At 41.8% G+C, this 23,187-nt stretch overlaps 1 protein-coding gene and 1 long non-coding RNA gene across 14 annotated transcripts in view; one reads left to right on the top strand and one right to left on the bottom strand.

Moving 5' to 3' along the window:
- LOC310759128 lies at positions 1 to 6,326 on the bottom strand. Its single transcript, XR_014546232.1, has 2 exons — positions 4,530 to 6,326; positions 1 to 3,782 (listed from the first exon to the last, which is right to left on the bottom strand). It is a non-coding gene; the product is annotated as an uncharacterized lncRNA (long non-coding RNA).
- Positions 6,327 to 7,866: 1,540 nt separating this feature from the next.
- The window catches only part of CKAP5 (cytoskeleton associated protein 5), a 57,671-nt gene continuing 42,350 nt past the window's right edge, over positions 7,867 to 23,187 (top strand). For 4 of the 13 annotated variants that reach the window (XM_083601000.1, XM_083601008.1, XM_083601005.1 and 1 more), the window contains exons 1-3: positions 13,649 to 13,897; positions 21,168 to 21,255; positions 21,839 to 22,032. In XM_083601000.1, the coding sequence (XP_083457126.1) occupies positions 21,199 to 21,255; positions 21,839 to 22,032 (251 nt within the window). In that variant the 5' untranslated portion in view covers positions 13,649 to 13,897; positions 21,168 to 21,198. Of the gene's footprint in view, positions 8,120 to 10,564; positions 10,737 to 13,601; positions 13,898 to 21,167; positions 21,256 to 21,838; positions 22,033 to 23,187 lie in introns of those variants that run through there. The other 9 variants (XM_083601007.1, XM_083601003.1, XM_083601006.1 and 6 more) reach the window with 7 other exon arrangements.

Raw genomic sequence — 23,187 nt, 5'->3', positions numbered from 1 at the left:
TTGAAAGTTTACAGGGCTTTACTACATTTCTAGATGAGCAGATTACAATACTTCAAAACGTGAAATGATTCTTACAAATAAAATGAGAACTTACAGAATAATGACTAATTACCTTATTAGCTTCCTTAATAAATCTAAACACTAGTCTAATTTAAAAATAATTACTAACCAAAGTTTGTAGCTAGTTAGAAAATTAATTTCTATTAACCTGGCCAAGATTGTTCCTAGTTACACACTCCACAGCTGGTATTGATGTAGAGAAGTCATTTTTAGTCCAGAAGCAATTATTTGACCATTTTGGGGTCCATTCTATTAATGGACAAAACTATGACTGACAGCTTCAAACTTTAAACATTGAGTACCTAACTGCCCCAGACTAATTTTGTGGATTTGATGACACCTGCAGCTGCATCCATAACTTGATGGCTTTTCCCCATCTGCTGGTGGTCAGCTTTGACCTTGGCAATGGTGCCTTTGGCATGACTTTTCTGTCCTGCCTTGCACCCAGTTTCTCAAGTGTAGATGTAAAATAATGTTCCCCCAAAGTTCAATATATCAGTAAATCAGCCATGTACAGTACCTTCTGTGCAGTGTCAACCAAAGAGGCTTTGTGTTCAAATGGGAGCAGTTTCATCTTCTGAAGGCCAGCCTAAAAATCATATTTCCAGCACTTGACAACTAGCCTACATTCATCCTTAGATCTATATATTTCCTCACAGCAAGGTAGCATAGATAATGGCAGCATATATATTTCAAAAATAGCAAAAATATGTGCCCCAAGCAGCATAAAATATGGTGATGCATCATGTAAGACCCTTGGGATAAATAGCAAACATGATATAACAAGACACATCACATACAGACACTGGCACAAAAAAAACCTATAAGCATGGTTTATATGCAGCAGATCCCTTCATTGGCCCTGTAAGAAGTATATGATCAGTATTCAAAAAGGGCAAGTTGCAGTGTAAAAATTCACAGTATCGTTTATAAAAATGTCCTCATTTTGCATTGATAGCCTTATGGTCAGATGTGGAAGACATTTTTATTAACATTATTTAGCCTGCATTTCCATCTATACACAAGAACCTCAAGACAAGCTTTTGTGTAGCTGCCAAAAAAACACTTGGTATCATTGGACTTTATTGGACTTTTCATTATTGTAGTTAATAAGTTTACTTACTGGGTATCAGATGAGACGAATGTATTTCTCATGCCTGAGTATTCTTAATTTATAACATACAGCCATCTTAAAACGTTATAATCACTAAAAAAAAAAAAGATTTGGTTTACTCTTCTTAGCCTGCATATAAATCTTGAAATATCAACTCTGTACCCTTTGCAAGACTATTAAAACAGAAACAACAGTGGACTTCTCCCGTGCTGCTTAGGGATCTTCATATCATTATCCAATGAGTTACAGATATTAGAAATAACTTCTTTTCTCCTAGAAGAGAAAGGAAAAGAATGCAAATATCCTCATACTTGCTTGGTTGGTCCCATTCCCTAGTAGAGTGGATAAGGATATTTCTTATACTGTACATACATATTGAAATAACTCTGGTTACTTCCATGTACATGAATATGGACTACATGAGCAAAGATTCTGAATTATGCTGCTAGGTCATATAAACATTCTATTTAATTACAAACCAATATGTTTCGGTTGTTATAAAAACCAGACAGAATCCATGTTTGTTTAGGAAATACATTAATTTCAAAATAGGAAGCTTGATTAAATCGCTCCACCCTTTTCCTTAACCACTGGGAATGTGCTACTCCAAACACAAAGTGGAACTATCAACATATAATTTTATGTAAGAACACTGGCGATTCACTTATGGTAAACCTTTTACATCGCTGGTTCGTGAATGTGAAATGAGGAAACAGCAAAATGCTTCTTTCCAAACAGCAGGATTCAGCTGTGGGACTGGCAACGGTCCATTCCAGTTTGTCTAAAAGGGCTCATTGTTCTTGTATCTTGTTATATCATCCACATTCTGGCTGGAAGAAGAAGCTCTATTCATCCAGCTTTAGAAATTCTGCTATGGTTGACAAGGCTGTGCCTACCACCTACCAAGCCAGTAATGGCAATTGCCAAACCACTTTACTTGGAGTAAACAGATTTGAATATTGGTACCAAGGAATCTTGAAGACTGCACTGTTCTTTCATCTTCATATATCACCTTACTGTAAGGTGAAGTTGAAAGTTAATGTAGTCAAATGGTGTTGAGTCTGTAAAGCATTTTATAGAATTGGAAACACAACAATTCACATCTGTACCAGGACTGCCTTACACTCAAAAATGTTCAGTACTAAAACAGGTGAGGCACCCGTAACTGCCTGATACAATTTCACTACAAGGCCAGAAGTAGGAGTAAAGATTGCCTGATGAGGTACGTGTTAATTCAGAAGTCCTATTGTGTTCAACAGAATAACTGTATAGGACTGCAGTCTTAATGTGACACAATTGTAACATCTACGCAACATACACAAATGGCATATACAATTAAGGAAACTACAATGGGGAACTGCTCATGTATCACACTCTGAATTGCTTCATTAATTTTGGTATATACCAGTCTGCTATGGATTAAAAAATGCAAAGCAGGATCCACAAAGGAATATAATACCTTTGTATCATTGCATACAATTATCTAATACCCTTCTAGAAGCTAAGGGAGACTCAGTACAGCCTAGATTCCTTCAAAGTAGTCCAAAAGAAATTGAATGCTAGAAGGCTCATAGACAGAAGTGTGTTTATTGTCTTGCCAATCAATCTTCTCTGTTCCTGAAGTCATACTCATTGTTAACTTACTGGTAAATACAAATAGCCTGGAGTCTTTCCAGCAAGGTGCCTCAACCCACCAGTCATGCCATAATCAACAGCTGATTCTGGTAAAAATGCCAACTCTTCATATAAAAAGTTTTGGTATCACCCATTTTGCTGAACTTTATCAATTAAATCTGAATGTAAACATTCATGGGATAGAGGATATACTTTTTAGAAACTGTTTTCGGAGTTGTTAATCTTAATTGCCTGCCCTAGGCTGATGATGGGCAACTGTTAATTGATTACTACCTAGGGATTCAGAAAACAGCTAACTTTTACTTAATGGACCTAACTTAGTCATGTTGATTAATTTCTAAGCTGAGTAAAACCTAGTGAAGACCTCCCCCTAAGGTTAAGAGGCAACGAAAAATGTGTTAAAACAGAGTGGGTGCATGCCAATAGGAAGTGGCTTACTGCTTAATGGCATCCACTGAGTTCTATGGGATAAAATTCAAGGAGACAGCATTTCAACAGTGGGATACACAGGGCATCCTTTATTTATCTCTGTCCCACAATGTCTCCTTTATTTGGGAATGGTGTCCATGATTAATCACTCGCTGGAATTCAGCATTTTATCACTTTATTATATAAAGAAGCAGCAGGAACACATGAGTGTTTGTTTGCTTCTGGGATTGTAGTTCCATTTGTGTTTCACAAGCTGGTCTCTGACCATAATAAATTTCATGTACACGAGTGGGTGGGAGGAGAAGGAAGCAGGACACCTCTTTCCTTGGGCCCTCCTGAAAAAGGCCAGGAGACAGGAGAGGAAGAGGCATGTTGCCTCCACTCCAGAGGCCTCGGAATAGCTTTTGGCTTAGAAGTGGTGGGAATTAGCAAGCTTTCAATTTTTTCAACTCTGATCAGACCATAAAGAACGACACTTTCATTAGGGCGAAAAGAAGTGTGCAAGCTTTTGAGATCCTCAAGACCCTTCAGCAGGCTGGATGATCTGCAAAAAGAAATGGGGGAGAGGAGTGAAACGGATAACACTGGGTATATACACACCACTATGCATGCATGAGTAGGGCAGAGAATAAGTCAGGTAGAGTTTATAAGTAAATGTGTATATGACTGCCACCTTAGGTTAGGCTGCATTTGGTGCAAAAATGACTAGGTTGCACCAAAGACAACAGTGAGAGTGAACCATACAAACCGAAAAACTGCTAGTTCTCACTATTCTGCACCGGTAGCCTTTACTTCAACCTGAAAGCTTTTTGCACAAAGCAAAACTAGCCTAATTAGAACCCAATCCTATGCACATATTCTCTGAAGCAAGTGCTATTATGTTTAAGCAAGCTAGGATTGCTGTTTTAGTCAATGTAACATTTTAATGCTGTTTTAAAAATATTATTTTATTTAACTTAATTATTACAAAATATAAGCAAAATATTGCAAATACATACATACATACATATTTCAGATAAACACACATATATAAAAAAGAACAAAAAGGAAAAAAGGAAGAAAAGAAAAAAATAAGGAGAAAAAGAAGAAAAGTTGGAAGAATTTATCCTACAAATATCTCAATAATAAAATTTCATTGATTGACTTCCATCGCTTACACTGCACTTCCTATATACATTTTAAGCAAGATTGTATCTGTTATTCCGTATTTTCCCCATACAATCTCACACAAATATTCTAATCCATAAGTTTTCTAAATCTTTCATACATCTATTCTAAACACAACCAATACCTCACACTTAATCTTTGTCTGTTTTAATTTGGCGGACTTTTTCATCATGTCCTCTCCTCGCCCCTTCATTTGCCTAAACCAATCAGATAAAATTCTCTTGAAGTTTGCATCAACTGCTTGCTCACTGCTCTGCGCTCTTTTATTGGCCCCAATACATTATTACTCTTGTTATTTTTGGATCTCCCCCAATGAAACAACGTGACTGCCTACAGTTGTGGGCTTTTTAAAAAGGTCTTTGGAATCCACCCCTTCACTTCAGAGGAGGAAGGAAAGGTGAAGCAAGAATCAGAAAAGCATGGCCCTGACAACGTCATGAGTCAGGACGAAAGAACCTGTCCGCCCTGATCTTATTATTCTGTCCTGATCGTCATTGTTGTGACGGAGACGGCAGAGGCGGCGTCAATCCAGCTGCTCTGTTGAAAAGACGCAGGGAGAAAATGGACTTCTCCGCTCGTTTCTTGATTGGCTGCTCGAATCTAGGAAAATGTCATCTGTGAAGCTTCCATTGGTCATCTTGCACCGTCACTCAAAGCCTAGACGCTGCTAGCATGGCAGAAGGCGGCAGAAAGGAGTGCTCTAGAAAGACTGGGCAGAAGTGGCGAGAACTGAGCGGGTGCAATAGGAGTATTTCACGATGTTTTGTAGCAGAAATTGCTCACCTTTGACCATCCAGGTGATGTTGAATTACACCTCCCAACATCCCTGACTGGCCATTATGGCTGAGTCTAATGGGGGTGCGGAGTCCGACAATATTATGTGGTTGATTTCTCTTTTACAGAACTAGAAGGTTCTTGTTGAAGCACATACTCAGAATCTGCTTTATATATCTTTTTCCAAAATACATTTCCCATTAAAAGATCTCTTAATAAGGATAGCATGTCTTATTTTTAAAATAATGGATGTAAACAAAAGAGAAGCAGCGCCAATGGGCGTGATTGCCTCGAAAATTATGTTTATGCATTGATGCAACAATACCTTCTGCCTCCTTTCTGCCTACGCATAACTGGGCAGCAGCAGAGTGCGAGGTGTAAACTCTCCTGTCCCCAGGACTCAGCTATACAACTGCAAATAAAACGTTTTAAGTGCAATATACAATGTGATATGATGTAACGCGATGGTGAGCCTTATGGAAAATTCAATGTATTTTAAAAAAACGCATTTTAAAAAAACACATTTTCAAAACTATTTTTATATGTGTGTATATTCCACCAGGTTCACTTCTCTCCCATACCCCACCGCCTTTTCCATTTATTCCCTTGCTCTGCTCACGTTGCATTTTGAATGTGAGTGTTCATGCACGCATGACACAGCAGTTCTATAAAGGAATAAGGGAAGGGGGACTGAACAGAGAAGGAAAGACAGCTGAACAGAGCCACATGTGAGTGAACTAATGAGAGATTAGTAAGTGATGCCTCCAGCTTTTGAGTGTAGGGATTTGGGAAAGCTGTGAACTAAAATTAAGGGGGGCACCCAAAGCAGCAGTTCTATGCAGACTTGGCAGTAAACTCCATTGAACCCAGTGGGACCTACTACTGAGTAAACCTGCAAACTAGGCTGACACACTTGTCATGCACTCAACATCTCAGTACTGTGTCTAAATGGTTCAGAAAAAGAGGAAACATCTTATGACTTAAATTAATATTGGAGGAAATACAATAAACAAGGTGTATTTTGTTTTCACAATAATTAATGCAGATTATAAATATGGCTTTGTGCTTTCAGAGCAGGCGGTGGGGAGAGTTCCCTAAAAATAAATTCCATTGCTGCTTAAAATTTCAAAATACTTTTTTTCAGCCCTGCTTTAAGATGTCTTCAAATCATGACAGATCTTATATATTAACACACTTTCATTTTGTTTCCATGGTGTAGTAAAAAGTTGTGATTATTTTCCGAATCCTGTATTAAACCTCTCTTTGACTTTCCAGTTGTGGAATTGCATCTTCCATTTCCAATCGATTTAACAGTACAGTAGTACTAGTTCTCGGAGCGGTGAAGTTTCTGAAGGTCTGGTGCTTATCCAAGTTTAATTCCATTTAGAATACTTTACTGGAGGCTCATTAGCATTTTGTAGTATTTATGATTATATCCAAATATGCAGATGCACATTAACAAAGAAAGGTACTATCAACCGTGCCAGGATTATTAAGGCAGTCTCCAATTCCTTTTAACCCTCTTCTGTCCAAACTTCCAATAGTGCCTGTTAGTCTCTTAAAGTTTGTTGCATTGAATTAGCTTCTGCTGGTGAAATGTTTATGGTCTGAATTATGTTTGTCTTACCACTGTCTGCTTGGTTATGCCCTCTGCGCAGACAGACTCCTCTCCTATCTGGAGCTTGGCACACAAAGTGCCCCTATTTTTATCTGTGAAAAGTTGTGAGAGTAAGCCTTAACTATTTAAATAATAATCAAGAAGGCCTTTGCCCTCATTACTAAGACAACAACCAAGCACCACCCAGATTCCTCCCAAAACTCCTGTTCCTTTTAGCAAATGCGTAACAGGCAGAAACACAAGGGGGGCAAGGAGCTTTCTCTGTTGCACCATCTCCATGCCAGAAAATACACCATCTGAACATCTGCCTGTCACACACAGTGCTGGATTTAGGTTTGATGAGGCCCATAGCTACTGAAGGTAATGGGGCCCTTTATATGTCCAGTTGTCCTTTGTCAACAACAAATTGTCGCTGTTTTTTTGTCTTGAATATATGCTGTATGATAATTTATGGACCTAATAGATTTATCAAAGTAATTGTTGAACTGAAATACAATTAAGTATATTAATAGTGAAATACAATTAAGAAGCAGCATATGAATAGTGAAATAATTTTTAAGCTCTAACTTAAAATGATTGGGGGCCCATTATTTACATCATAGGAGCCTACACAACACAAAACACTGTTGCTGTATGTACAGTAGGTTTTATTTTATTTGTTTTTTATCTTATATTTTGGAAATGTACATCCAGGTTTTTTTCCCTTTACATTTTTTTGGAGAGAGTGGGGCCCTAAGCTATAGCTTGTTTAGTTTATGTAGTAAATCCGGCAGTGGGAGATTGCACCATCTCCATGCCAGAAAACGCACCATCCGAACATCTGCCTGTCACGCAGCTATGAAAAGCCTAGCAGCAATGAAAAGGACATTCTAAGGTAGCTGCGAGGCTTTTATCCAGCTCCCATTTTAGAAACTAAACAGACCGGAAGAGCGCCTTGGCTTCCTCCTCTGCCACTTCGTCTCCGGACTCTCCAAGCAGAAAGCGGTTGAGCACGAGAACTTCCGCGAAACTCCGGACGTCTCCTTCTCGGCTGGCGGCGGCGGCACCTGCTCCAAGCCGAGCCGGCGTCGCTGGGGAAACAAACGGTCGAGGGGCAGCACCCGCGAGGCGAGTTGCCGCTGAGGGCAGCCCCCTCTGGAGGGACCCAGGCGCAGGGCCGGATTCAAACCGCCCAATGGAGTGTCAGAGTGGGGGAAAGGGCGGGCATAGCGGCGGCCAATGGAGAACGAGGATATTGGGAGGTGTGGCCTGCGTCGGTGATTTCAAACCCACTTGAGGAGCGGCCCGAGGTTTGCCTTACCGACTGGCCGGTCGCGGCCTAGGTGAGTATCCGCTGCCTGCATGAGAGGGGGGGGCTTCAGCAGGGGCATGGAAAGCGGGGCTTGGGCGAGGACGGCCGGGGCGCGGAGCTCCGAGAAAGGCCGTTGCTCTGAGGCGGCCGGGCTCCGCCTCGTCCTTACTGCCATTCTGGTCCTTTAGTTGCTGTTCCTGAGGATGGGCTCCACAACACAGCTCCATCCCCACCCCGCTGCTCTTGAGGGGAGGGAGGGTTAGTGGTTTGCGTTTGTTCTTGGTTTTTGTTAAGCATTTTGTGTGTGTTTTTTATCTTGTGTTTTTTATGTTGTGAACCTCGCCGAGATCTACCGATGAAGGGCGGCATACAAATTTATTAAGTAATAATAGCAGCAGCTACGGAAGGCCCTCCACCGATCTCGGCATCGCCTGTAAAACGAGCCCGCGCTCTCTGCACTCTCTCTGAGGTGCACAGCGGAATAGGGCTTCCCGCTCGAGTCATCTCTAACTGCGTGTGGGCATGCGCTGCTGAGGGCTGCAGGTTTGGGGGGGGGGGAGGCTCAGCAACTTGCTGTCCGGTGGAAGCCCCATGCTTCCCTAGGCAAACTCACTCACTTGCCTCTCCCCTCCCATCCCTGGTCAAAGGTTAAGCACGGGGCAGGGGGTAGAATTTTGCTTACTGCCAGTTGCCCACTTGAGCAAGCAGGTAGTACCAGTCGCTACTATGAATATACAAAAGGCTCCAGTCAGGTCACTGGTTCATCTAGCTTAATCTTGTTCGCCCTGATTGGGAGCAACTTTATAGGGGTTCAGGCAGGTGTCTCTACCTAGGACTTTCTGCAGGCAAAGCAGATGCTCCACCACTGCTCTTCTAGTGAAGGGGAGAAGGCAGTTGAGTGAGCAACTGTAGACACCATACCACTCTGTGATGCTATTGCTGCTAGCTCACTTGCCCGGTAGGGTGAGTGACACTGGTGACTAGAAAGAAACAGGACCTGCTTGTCTGTCCTCTCCCTTTCCACCGGTGCTGCTTGCTTGCTGCATGTGTGAGTTGACAGACACTAGAAGTTCCTATCTGCTTCGCTGAGGGATGAAGAGAGGCTATAACAAGCATTGGTGTTCACAACGTTACATGCACCTAATCTAGAGGGGAAGAGGAGTAGAACTTTAATACCTTCAGGAGGACCCAATCATGCTGCTGTGATGGATACTTCTACAGACAGGTTGTGGTTGGTAGTGGGCTCTCCTGAGACCGTGGCAGTTGCCAGAAGAATCTAGCCCTGGGTAGGGGCTTCCCAGAGAAGCAGAGGAACCCCTGATGGCTCTTTGCTCACCCATGACATACGGAGCAGTGATGAATGCTAGGGCAGCTGTCACCACTGTGAACCAGTGATGATTGTCAGTAGCTGCTTTTAGGGAGAAGTGGGCAGAGGAGCTCACATCAGCAGTTGCCGTTCCCAGAAACCATTGGTGTTCACTTGCTCTGGTGCACTAATGAGCAGCATTGATAGTCCGCGGTACCAACAGCCTTTCCTTTCTTGGCAGTCGTTGAATGTTGTTGCTGTCAGTTTGTTCAGGTGAGCTATTGGTGATAGAAGTGGCAAACAAGGAACAACCTCCATTCCCTACCCTCCAACGCAAGAGGGTGAAAAAGACAGTGAGCCTTATGGTGAGGACAGGGGTCCACCAAGACAGCAAGTTGGCATGGGCCTGTCAAACCTGGAGCTGGTTCTAGTGTAGTAGAGACACTTAGGAACTATTCTGTGAAGGATTTTTCCTCCAGTGGGCCTTACATCCAAGCCATTTGCTAGGGTTGCTATGCTTAGAATGTTTATATACCTATAGGTATGAGTGGTTGGATGGGCATTGTTAGTGCCTTCTACAAAGTGAGATGCACATTAATGCTTATTGTGGGCAATAATACTTGCATATAATCACAGACCCAAGAGGTACCCCATTCAAAAAGTCTTGCTGGATCATATGCAAAGATCCATGTACTATAGTCCAATACCCCCCTTCCTGATGCCTCTGGAAAGCTGACCCTGATCCCCTCCCCTAATAAAAATTTTAATAATTAAGACCTTGAGGTCCTTCAGTTTAAGATACCTGGAAGTATTACTTGTTTATACAGTATATCTTCATTTGACTTCTCTCTTGACTGGGGAAGGCAATATTCCTTTTGTAGAAGGAGAGGTATGTTTAAATGCCAGCATCTATGTCCCAAGGAGGATTGGATTAATCCTAGGCATCTGTGCACTTACATATTTTATACTGACATTTTTATATTGGAGATAATTTGGCTCTGCAATATTGGTAACTACTTATAAAGAGGCTAAGCTATTAAAATGTTATATCTGCGCTGACCCTTTCCCTAGGCACCTGCCCTGTTATGAAAGTAGCTTTCATCATGGTTGCTAAGTGCACTTTATTCCAGAACTTGGAAAGTCCATAGAACATAATGGATCTTCTATTTCAGAACATGCTTGTTCTTTTAACACTCTCTAGAACATGTTACAACTTCAAAATGTCTTACTTTGACATTTTTACCCACTATTGCTACTGCACACTTAGAGACTCCATTGTTTCTAACAGCAGCAGCTTTATGGTCTAGTAATAACATTTCTTCAAGTCTCCTGCAATCTACTGGTGGGTACCTCTTTCATCATTTAGGATAATGAACTGAGAATCTTTAATAGCTTTATGGGTCTGGACCTGAGGCATTTCCTTTTAATCTCTGAATACAGATACTGTGTTACACTTCTAGTGCTTACAAGTAGGTTACCAATTACTGTCTGAAAATGTTTCATCTGAATTTGGTTGCAAATATAGTGAAAACATTTTTTTCCTGGATGAAGCAAAAATGTGAATATGTACTGGAATATTATTCTGCAGACTATAATTACGTCATGCTCTATTCTGTTTATGGTTTTGCAGGGTTGGGCTTCATCATTTTAATCATTATTGTTTTGTATCGTACCATGCACAAATGTCAAAGGAATTATTTCTGTTTAAGAATATTGTGTTGGTATATGTGAAATTTCTTGCTCATAGTGTAATGATTTAATAATAATAATAAAAAGTTTTTATTTATACCCTGCTCTTCCCAGTTCAGAAACCCGGGCTCAGGGTGACTAGCAACAAATTTAAAACACTTAATTGCAATACAACATAAAAGCAGCATAAAATACAATATAAAAGCATGAATAACAATAAAATCCAAAGTTCAAAAATCAATTTGAGGGAAATCCATCCAATAAACATTGGATAGTCACCTGGGCTAGCTGGCTAAATTAGACCTACAGTGGTACCTTGGGTTACAGACGCTTCAGGTTACAGACTCCGCAGCGGGAGGCCCCATTAGCTAAATTGGTACCTCAGGTTAAGAACAGTTTCAGGTTAAGAACGGACCTCCGGAACGAATTAAATTCTTAATCCAAGGTACTACTGTACTTGGGCCAGCGAGGAGGCCAGGGGAGAATTAGCTGTGGGGTCCCAGAAAGGGTAATCTTCATAAAAAGGGGAGAGGGGGGAAGAGAAGGGAAATAAAAGATCAGGCTGAGTTCAAATTAAAGGCCAGGCGGAATAGCTCTGTTTACAGGCCCGGCGGAAGGAGATTAAATCCTGTAGGGCCCTAGTGTCATGGGACAGAGCATTCCACCAGGTTGGAGCCATCAAAGAAAAGGCCCTGGCCCTGGTGGAGGATAGTCTGACTTCCTTAGGGCCTGGGACTTCTACACTATGGTTATTCATGGACCTTAAGGTCCTCTGCGGGGCATACCAGGAGAGGTGGTCCCATAAATACAAGGGCCCTAAGCCACAAAAGGCTTTAAAGGTCAAACCCAGCACCTTGAACCTGACCCTATACTCCATCGGGAGCAAGTGCAGCTGGTAAAGCACTGGGTGAATATGCTCCCATGGCAGGGACCCCATGAGGAGCCTCGCTGCAGCATTCTGCACCCGCTGGAGTTTCTGGGACAGTTTCAAGGGCAGCCCCGCATAGAGCGAATTACAGTAGTCAAGCCTGGAGGTGACTGTTGCGTGGATCACTGTGGCCAGATCGGGGCGGGAGAGGTAAGGGACCAACTGCTTAATGCAGCGAAGATTATGCAGTGTTAATGACAATCACTAATAGACACTCCCCCCCAAAAAAACTATTACCAGCTTTATGTATGTATTTATTTACTACAAGCATTTTCACTTACGAACTCAAGGCAGTGTGCATGATTCACCCTCTTTTTATCTTCTCAACAACCCTGCGAGGTATATGACACAGGCCCAATGTTGCCCAGAGAGCTTCATGGTTTAGTGGGGATTTGAACCCTGGTCTCTCAGGTTTGACAGTCATACACAGAGAATTCCAGCAGAATGAATGAAAACTACAGTAATTGTTTTTGCAGTGGTAAATGCTGTTTCCTTCGACTTTGTGGATGTTGTTTATTAACTTTGTTTCCACCTGGTAAGTTCTTGTTAAAAGGGGAATTATGGTTACACAGAACTTGAATGCATTTCAGAAGCATGGAAACATGCTAAGGATGTTCCTATTTTTCTCGACTTGTATTTAAAAAACAATTAAATCTTGTTTGAGGTGCTTTCCCCTTGCTGTAGGGTATTGCAGACATTTGCAGCCATAAAGGGTAGAGCTTACCTAATTTCTCTGACAATGACCTAGTTGCTGATTTCTGTAGTACTGTCTATTAAAGCTGTGAAATGGCAAATGCAAATTAAGTGGTTGTTGCAGTATTTATCCTTGACTGGTATTAGGATTATGAGCTTCATTTTACTATTGTAGGTGGAAAGCATTTCAGCATACTGATGTGTTTGTGTGCACCTTTCATTATGTTCCTTTGAGGTTAGGTGATTGTAAGAAGGCAGGAAAACCAAGCTTTGATGCTTATATTAAACACGTGATTCTAACAAAGCATTGAGTAGTGCTACAGAACGCTGAGCAGTTAAAGGTGTCTCCTGAACAGAATTGTAAATTTGAGGAAAGTTGTTGCACTTTGAACAGGTTCTATAAGGCAAGACGTTGTAGTTGGTTCTTCTTAGGGAGATGGGTCTCTGGACGTTTTTCAAAGGCCACTTATTCTGGCTTACCAGCTCAATGTTACAAAAAATGTTTATTCGAAAGCAGTTGGAGGCAGAGTAGTTCTTTTCGCAATTAAAAGTATGCTTGCGGATTCTGTTTCGGACCACTATTTTTAACAGGTTCAATTTACGGTCCCTAGTACAGAAATCACACATAAGCACAACCCTGTACATACCGTCGGGCTCCTAGCCCCGCGGGATCAGCAAGACTGAAGATACACGGAAGCCTCTTCAGGAGCACGACCCACCTAGCTCTAGCTAGTCTGGCCATAAGTGGACGAATGGCCTTCCTGGCCAGGCCTCTTGTTCAGCGTGAGAACCCGTTTGCGACAGAAAGGGAATCAAAAAGGCTTGCGAACTGGTTAGGGTGGAGACCCTCGGCGGCGCGGAAGCCTCCGTAGAAGCGCTCTGCCTCTCTGATCAGGGGTGGGGGACAGCGAAGGGGCGGAGTGCGCGCATGGTCCGTCCAGGGCGGGGATCCCTGCCTTTGTTTGTCACATGGCCCGGGGAAGGCCCTTCGCTCAGGTGCGGCGGGAGGCGGAGGTTGGTGTCGCCGGCTGCGACGCGCCCCGCCCTTGGGGGAGGCGCCTCCTTCTCTGCCGGTCGAAGATGCAGCTCTCCGCCCGCTCCTGCTGCTAAGCTGGGCCGCGGTTGCTGGGCAAGCGAGAGTCCGGCCTAGTCCGGCCTGGGGGAAGGCGACGTTGTCCGGCGCCCGCTGCAAGGTAGGGCGGCGGCACTGGTGGCGAGGCCTAAATCCCCAGGGTGAAGGCCAGCCGGGGCGGGCGACTGTCATAAACAATGCCGGGGGAGCGGCCTGCTGCCCCGCTGCATTGGGTGGCCAAGTTGTACCGAGCAGCGTCTCTCGGTCGGTCGGTCGGTCGGTCCGGCTGGCGAGCGGCGTCGGCCGATTTGTTGTGCTGGTGGTTGTAGATGTCGACTGGCTCCGAGCTGCAGTAACTGGGGAAATGTGGCCCTGCTGGGCATAGAGCGGGAAACGGTGTCTGGGGAGCCTTCGGCAATTCCTGTCCCAGGGGAAGGGGACGTGCGTTGTAGGTCTAGACCGGCAATGTGATCTGGGGCAGAAAGGGGATCCTTGACAGGGAAGGGATTCGGATCATCTTTTGAGAATCCCCTGTATGTGCTTGGAAGACACTGGGGTGAGGTGGGGTGGCATGGGCGCGAGATTGTATTGAATGAAGAAGGCCTGTGTCAGGAATCCCCAACATCGAGCGCTTGAGCATTTGAACGGAGGTGTTATGTTATGAAGGTCTACTCTGTGAATGTTCACAACAACAACAACGCTGGCCCTATTTCAGGGTGCTTGCTTTTTATGCTTCGTAGGAATTTTCATTCTTCGAAATTTAAACCAGGGATGCTTAATTTTTGACTCTCCAGATGTTGGACTACAACTCCCGCTAGAAATCAAGCAGGCACTATCCCTGTTTGAGATCCCTGGTTTAAAAGGTTTTTCAGGAAGTCCTTGTGTTATGAACTTGTTCTAATGTTTTCTGCGTTCTGATGTTGTAACTTAAGCGTTAAATTCAGTCTGTTGTGTGTTTTGCTCTTTCCTGTAAACAGCTGTGAGATACATAGTAAAAAGTGGGGTATAAATATCTTAATCATCCCTGACTGGTCATGTTAACTGGAATCCAACATCTGGAAGACCACAGCCTAGGCAAACTTATTTTAAGCTTTTGTATCTGTGGTGCTTTGCACAGCATTTTTTTAATTAAAAAAATGATTTCATGAATAAAAAAAAGTGTTATCTTGCCTCCATGTCAGTGACATTCACACATGCATGTAAATACTAGGGCAAGATGCAGGGCTCTACAGCATTAATTAGATTTTAGAAAATAAGAGGTACTAGTGGAGAACCTATATTAGTTTCACTAGAACAGGGTTGGGGAACAAATGGGACTTCCAGCTAGCATTGTAAATGGTTGTGGATGATAGGTAGCATTGTTGAACACCATCTGAAGGACCATGGGTTCCCCACCCTGTTTCCAGGACTTAGTCATAGAGCCTACCTAGAATATTTCCATGTAACAGCTCCTGAATGCAGATGCAGTCAGGTAGAACAACTCTTATTTGAAAGGAAATGTGATTTAAAATAAGTTGTGGAAAAACTCAGTAAGCAGAGTGGCAGTGAATAGAGGCAAGTGGTCCTGTCTCAGCATAAGGATTCTCTGTTTGCTCTCTTGTTGTGTAAACAACTTGCCTTGCTTCTGCAAGTGGTGGGAGTGTTCTTTTCTTGCGCTCCTCTTCATAAAAAAGACTTCCAGGGACGTATTGTATCCCAATTTGGTACAAAATTTGAGGAATTATTTTTTGGGGATTACAGTACAAGTTTTTGAAAATGGTACCAAACAATATTTTAAAAGGCTTGTGGCGCTGTGGGTTAAACCACAGAGCCTAGGACTTGCCTATCAGAAGGTCGGCGGTTCGAATCCCCGCAACAGGGTGAGCTCCCGTTGCTCGGTCCCTGCTCCTGCCAACCTAGCAGTTCAAAAGCACGTCAACGTGCAAGTAGATAAATAGTTACCACTCCAGCGGGAAGGTAAACGGCGTTTCCGTGCGCTGCTCTGGTTTGCCAGAAGCGGCTTAGTCATGCTGGCCACATGACCTGGAAGCTGTACGCCGAATCCCTTGGCCAATAAAGCAAGATGAGCGCCGCAACCCCAGAGTCGGCCACGACTGGACCTAATGGTCAGGGGTCCCTTCACCTTTACATTTAACAACAAGCAGTTCCTAGAGTTATAGCAGAATTCTATAATGTTTACCCAGAAGTAAGTCTCACTACCCCATGCTTCAATTTTATTAAGACTGTTACAAAGCTGGGTGCCTCCCACTCTCTGCTGGGTGGTGGCAAAAGCCCATGGGGATTGAGACACAGCAGAGACTGTTGTAGCTTTAAGAAATATGGGTTATTCATTCATTTACACCTTCAATCTGCATTGAGGGAGTCCAGATCTTACAGCATGGTCATTTCAAGAGGGGCTTGTACCCCACAGCATTGCAGCTCTGGAGTCCAAGTCATCTCTCCCAGTAATTTTCTCAAGCAGCCTGTCCAAAAAAGGCTCCCAACCCTTCTTCATCCTCCTTCCCAGAACCCCTTACTACCAGACTCCCTTTTCCTGTCACCTCTAACATTGTTTTGCTGGCAACCTTCCAAATCCCCTGTTCACCTGGGGTGGGGGGAAAGGACAATTCCTCAATGACTCTCTATTGTTTCTTAAAGGCCCTAGCTTGGCCAGGTTGTTTAGCATACGCTAGTCCAGGAATTGATCTGCAGATTGTATTTCTCCCTTCACACACCCAAATCATCAAAATCCTACCATTTATTAAATTCTGAGAGTAACCCTAATCAAGCACTGTGTTTCTGGCTTCTGAAAACATATGATTACTTTGTTGGAGTGCTCAATTCATTTGTTCTCCCCAGTTTTTTTTTGATTGGCTGTTTTCTTTTAGAAGACATCTGAAGGCAGCCCTGTTTAGGGAAATTTTTAATATTTGATGAATTATTGTATTTTAATCTTTTGTTGGAAGCTGCCCAGAGTAGCTGGGGAAACCCAGCCACATGGGCGGGTTATAAATAATAAATAATAAAAATTATTATTGTTGTTGTTTTATATTTGAAACAGCAACTGCTATACTGTAAAATATTTCAAATGATGCAGTCAAATTTAAGCACTTTTAAGTCCCCATTGTCTGAAAGTAGGAAAAAGTTAAGCATGTCTGTTAATCCTGTTGAAATTGAGAAGGCATAAAGGTGCTGGATTATTTAGCTCAATCTGATATCTTTAGCTCAGTCTGAAGATGTTTTCTTTGAAATAAATCTTACGTGTTTCAGTGTGGTGTACTCTGGAATAGCTGTATGTAGGATTGCAATTAGATACTTCAAAGTCACATTGTGTATTTAAAACACAAATAATCAATTCTGTACAATTCTGATATTAGAAAGCTTTTATCATTTGTGTCCTCAAAGCAGCTTCTGTGAAAAGTAACATTTTGTGATGGCTTGGTTGTGTTGTTGTTTGATAGGTGAATCTTTGTGCTGAGTCTTGCTGTGGGTGATGGTGGAGGTCCATCACAATGTTAAACAGTAGAATGCACTGGATAATAAACTCTTGGCTCACCATACTTGCTAGGTGGTCCAGAACAAATTACAATTCCTCTGCCTAGCTAATGTCATAGAATAATTACAAAATTAGATGTGAGTTCCCCATAAAAAGCAAAAAAAAGGAGGGCAAGCTGAATGAACAGATTTGATCTTCAGTTGCTTCATCTTTTAAGCATTGGGTAGCTACAGGTGAAGTTTTGCAAATAGAATTGGAAAGGAAAGTTTTATTAAAAATTAATCAGAGGTTTTGCTTCTAAGTGAGATCTTGAGCAAAGCTTTTCCTTGGTGGCAGCAAAACAATAGTAACTTATGGAGTAATGACAACAGTGGCAGTGATCCAAGTATCAGTTCAAAAGTAGCGATCACAGTGTGTACTGCAATTAAACACATCTATCCTGAGCTACCTTTGGTTCTCCCTCCTTTTCTTCTGTCTTCCTCGCTGGCTCTGTTCATATCTCCGTTCATGTGCTGTGGGTTCATTTGCTCCCCTCTCTCACCTCAGTTTTCTTTTTCAAAATCAAGGGGCCTATGACTATTAACAAGGCATTACTTCCAAGCCACTGAAGATTGAATGCATGACATTTTAATAGAGCCATTGTCTATTTTAAGCGGGGGTAGGGGCGCTTATGAAGTTCTAAGATGTCATGTATGCTCATTGTGTTGTAGCAATAGCTGATTCATAAAATGCCTGCTTCATGCTTTGTTGATTGTTGGGTGGGTGGGTGCACGACTGTGATTTGCCCCTACTGGTGTCTGGGATCTGCTGAGCAAATGCTGCCTGTTTATGTAGCAGCACGATCTTCTCAGCTTGAGATAAACATTACCAGGACAGAAGTGATGTGGGACAGCTGACTGCATGGTTTTGACGCTACCCCAGCTGCAACATAAGCTGCTTCTATGGCAAATGCAGGGAAGCATCCAGAGGCAGTTTGGTCAGGGAGTGCAAAGGAAAAGAGTCTTGCACCATCCTAACCTATTTTGAGTCTTTCCAAGGGGAGCCAGAAAACAGTCTGTGGTTGTGAGAGCAGGTAAACCTGTTCAAGGTGCCCCAGAAAGGAATTGGAAACCAGAACAACACTAGAGGGCATCCCAATTTAACCAACCATATCCTTTTTGAGCACTTGAACATTAACATTAGCTTTCTTCTCTTAAAGGGAGCTGACTGCTTCCATCTAAGGCCAACAGGCGAGAAAAATACTCAGGTTGGTAGTGGGGGGAAAACTACTTTAAAAGCATTGTTTGTATTGTTGAAATAGCAAAGGACCACAAATTACTGTTTTTAAAAAAACTTCATTTTTTTGCAGCTACTGCAGTGCTTCACTTAAAATCTTATGTACTATATTTAAATATAGTAAAGTATAAGAGACGAGTAGCTTTTCTACATGACATGTAAGGAAACTACCTCACATTTTGAAATTAATGGATTAATGACTAGTTTATTGCAAACAAGCTATATGCTTTTAAAATTATTGTTAACGTTGACAGTCATTATCCTGTTTTGTATGTCATTTTAGTGCCTGGTTCACTGTTGAAATCTCATATGTGCACTTGTTCTTTATACAATTTTTAGGGACCTGGTAAACATTTTCTGCCATAGTTTTAGTTGCCAGTGTGAGGGATTGTCCTACATAACTTATTAAATTAGGAGCCTGAAGCTTGTCCTTTATTTTTGACTGTTTGGAAAGAGAATTACACCTGCATTCTTTAATATTTAACAACTGACACGAAGAGCCTTATAGTTTCAGTGCTTATGGTCTACTGGTATTAATGTTATTGTTTTTAACTATTTCAATAAAATACTACTATTGAATTTTTATTTTGTTTTATAAGAAAATTATACCAAGAGAAGGACGAGGAGTAAAAATGTGATAAGGGAAAATAAAAGAATTCTGTGATCTGTGAAGGTTGTATATATTAGATGCTGAATATCAATGACTATCTTGTAATCCCTTCTGTAATAACTGACAGTGGGAGTACACTTTTGTAGCAAAACCAGTAATTGGGATGCCTGTGATTCTTAAACTGCTGCATACACAATCCTGAAGTGCTTTGGGGAATTTGCCTCATAGTTGGAAATGGATACTTGTTCCCATTTGAGGTAACTCAAATGCTATTCTATATATATAAAAAAAGTAACATTATACAAAGTTGAAATTTTTTTCTTTTAATTCAGTATATGCTATCAATAAAGTAGATGCTGTTTCCCCAAGTTTGCTGGTGATGCTGTTACATTTTTGCCTCCTTGAGTAGATTTCGGCTTGCCTGAATCTTCTAGGCTTTACTTGTCCTCTTACCAGTGTGTCTGTACCGTATTGTTAATATAAGAAAATCTTAGTCATACTAGTTGGACTAGATAGCCTTCAAATACATTCCAACTCTTTCTTTTGCATGAAGAATAGAATAAAAATGACCTCATTGTAACTATTCTGGAGAACCTTGAAATGTTTTCGGCATTATTTAATATTTTATACATTAGTTCAGATGTTATACAGAATGTGTAGGAGGTGTTGGAACAGGTATTGAAATTATTGGGTGGTGCTCGGCTTCCTGTCCATAATTAATATTAGGAGATGGTTGGATAGTGCTCTCGAAGCTACCAGCATGAGTTTGACCAAACTGCGGGAGGCAGTAGAAGACAGGAGTGCCTGGCGTGCTCTGGTCCATGGGGTCACGAAGAGTTGGACATGACTAAACGACTAAACAGCAACAAGGCAGTCTCAACCTACTGTGGCTTCAGTGAAGTAATTCTGTGTAAATAGTTGACTTATTTTACCAGCTTAACCTCTCCTTTCAACCTGGCCACAGAAGTTAGATTAAACTGGTAATAGGTGTGTGGTGTTTTTGTTAAGCATGTTCTCTTTGGAAGATGAGAGGTTTTTCCACTGCTGAACGGTCTTTGGGAGTTATCCTGGGGCCTCCTCCAGTTCCAATGTGGTTTGAAAGTAGTTGCTGAATTTGGATTTCCTTGTGTATTTTTTCCTATACACAGGAATAGGGGAAAAAAATACACCAGTAAGATCACTTGAAGTTGCTTAAAATTCTGTTTCTCTTTCACAGTCTTGCATAAAAAGGCTTTTTAAATCTATTCTTTGGGGCACCACAGACTTGCTGTCCCTTGCCAGGAGCTGTTGTGATAAATTTCCACCAGTTGATAGTAGTCCATTTGGTTATGGTGCAGCAATAATCACTTGACTCTAGGGTTAATATGGGATGAGGGCATGTTGGTGCACCCGTGTTGAGTGAGGTGACGGGGTTGTGGGACTGCATATCAGCAAGTGAATAACAAGACTTTAGTGGTGCAGACAGGAAATAGAACAGGCTGTAGGAAGGTAGAGGTGCTTCTGCAGTCTGGAAAATGCTGGTTGTCGGGATTAAAAGTGCAGTTAATTTAGTGGCTTAATAACTTGCTCTGTATTGTGCATCATTAGTTGAATTTGGCATTTAGAAATACATTATTGACCTGATGAAGTTGACTCTGTATCAGCTCTGAGAAAGGCATTTATGTTAAAATACTACTATACCATGTAAACTTGCATATGTCTTGGAATGATCTTACAGAGTTGGGTGTGTTTCAGAATATATTAAAAGCACTTTAGGGGACTGAATGAGAGTCCGATTAACTATGTTCCTTACTACAGAACATTATTGCTACATCTATATAATTCTGAAGGAAGATTCCTGCTGCTTTTGTGTTTGCCAAAAGAGGAACAGCAAATTACTTAATGATATATTTTCTCATTTCATTGTAATTTCTATAACCCTTTTATGGTGGCATTGATAGTGTATTGACAGTAAAAATTGAGGTTTGTGTGTATTTTGCAAATGCAGCTATGACCAGTGACTGTTAATTTTACTTTCCCCCTCCTACCTAGGAATTACTGATTTACAAGAAACTAAAGCACCATGGGGGATGATAGTGAATGGATGAAATTACCCATTGATCAGAAATGTGAACACAAGGTAAGAAGATTGTCATAACCTGTAACACAGGATAAGACAAGATTGAGTATTTGTGTATGTTAGCTGCGAAACTTGTTAATGGATAACTTCAAAATGACTTGTGTATACACTAATCTTTTGGGTGGAGTATAAATAATAAATTATTATTATTACTAGAAATTGTTTGGTCTTTCTGTATAATTATTTGAAATGTTTGATGTTCTTCTGCATGTCTTCTCAAATGAGACCAGTTTGCTCACTGCCTTGCATAGCATGTGACTTTGCTTCCAGCCATAACGGAAGACCACTTTTACGAATACTCTCAAAATCAGTTATAGAGGCTATAGAAAAATAGCTACTTTGTTTGATTTTTGTCTTATGGGGTCACTGATAAATGTTTAACAGAGCAAAATGGAAATGGCTGGTAGTAAATATGTCCGTTATGTGAGAAGCTGTAGAAAAAATTTAGGTGCTAGTTCTCACATGCTGCTTTTATTGTTCTAATAAAGGGTGGAGGGGGGAGAGAAAACTATTGTTTTAGAGAGTTAACATCTTGTTCAAGTTAAGCAGAAATCTTCCTGATATCTTTCTCTTCTTGTCCTAGTTGTGGAAGGCTAGGTTAAATGGTTATGAAGAAGCCTTGAAGCTGTTTGAGAAGATAGATGATGAGAAGAGCCCTGAATGGTCCAAGTATCTTGGACTTGTAAAGAAATTTGTGACTGACTCTAATGCAGTCGCTCAACTGAAAGGATTGGAAGCAGCCCTTGCCTATGTTGAAAATGCCCATGTAGCAGGAAAGTAAGTTACTTGGTGTTTGCCTTCACTCCACATTTTCTAGGAAGGAACTCTATCAGCTCTTAAAGGTAAAGGTAAAGGTACCCCTGCCCATACGGGCCAGTCTTGACAGACTCTAGGGTTGTGCGCTCATCTCACTCTAGAGGCTGGGAGCCAGCGCTGTCCGCAGACACTTCCGGGTCACGTGGCCAGCGTGACGAAGCTACTCTGGCGAGCCAGCACCAGCGCAGCACACGGAAACGCCGTTTACCTTCCCGCTATAAAGCGGTACCTATTTATCTACTTGCACTTAAGGGTGCTTTCGAACTGCTAGGTGGGCAGGAGCTGGGACTGAACGATGGGAGCTCACCCCGCCGCGGGGATTCAAACCGCCGACCTTCTGATCGGCAAGTCCTAGGCTCTGTGGTTTAACCCACAGCACCACCTGCGTCCCTTGTTATCAGCTCTTGCCTTGCTGCAAATAATTCACCAGAGGAAGCATTAATTAAGTGACTCTGACTTTTCTTGAGACTCTAGAAATGCTCCTATGAAAACCTCATTTTTTACCTATTCTCCTTGTAATCTCCCTTTTGTAAGATTTTGTTGCTCTTTCATAATTGACCCAAAATTTCATTCCTTTGTAATAAATGCATGCGTTCAGATTTGTATCTTACACACCTTTTAACAATAGTGTTACTTTTCAGTATACTTTGAAAAGCAGAAAAAAAGTTTCAATCGTAGACAAAGATTTGGAATTAAAAGGTACAAAATCCAGTTGCAGTTTTTAAGTGAGCATCACATTGCTGCTGCCTTACATCAAGTGGTTTATGGGTAGCCTTAGAGCTGCTGGTCAAATAGAGAAAAATTTAGTGATGCATATACATGTCTGTAAACCAACATTTGACATGTACTCTTGAATTTCAAGGGAACCTTTTATTTCAGGGTGATCTATTCGCCTATTGCTTAGGGTTGGAATGAGTCATTAAAGGACACTTCAGATACACTTTGCATGAAAATTGGCTGTGATCAGAATAAATGTTTAAATGGCTGCCTTAGGTCATTTAACAAGATATGTAAGAGTCCAGCATTAGACAGAAGAACATGGATGGAGATTAGTGCTGTGATTTGTTTGGAGTAGAGTGCATTCCTGTACATACAACAAACAAAACTTAATTCCCC

Source organism: Podarcis filfolensis, assembly GCF_964270895.1.
Source record: "Podarcis filfolensis genome assembly, chromosome: 1".
Classification (NCBI taxonomy): Eukaryota; Metazoa; Chordata; class Lepidosauria; order Squamata; family Lacertidae; genus Podarcis; species Podarcis filfolensis.
This window is presented reverse-complemented; position numbering and strand designations above follow the sequence as displayed.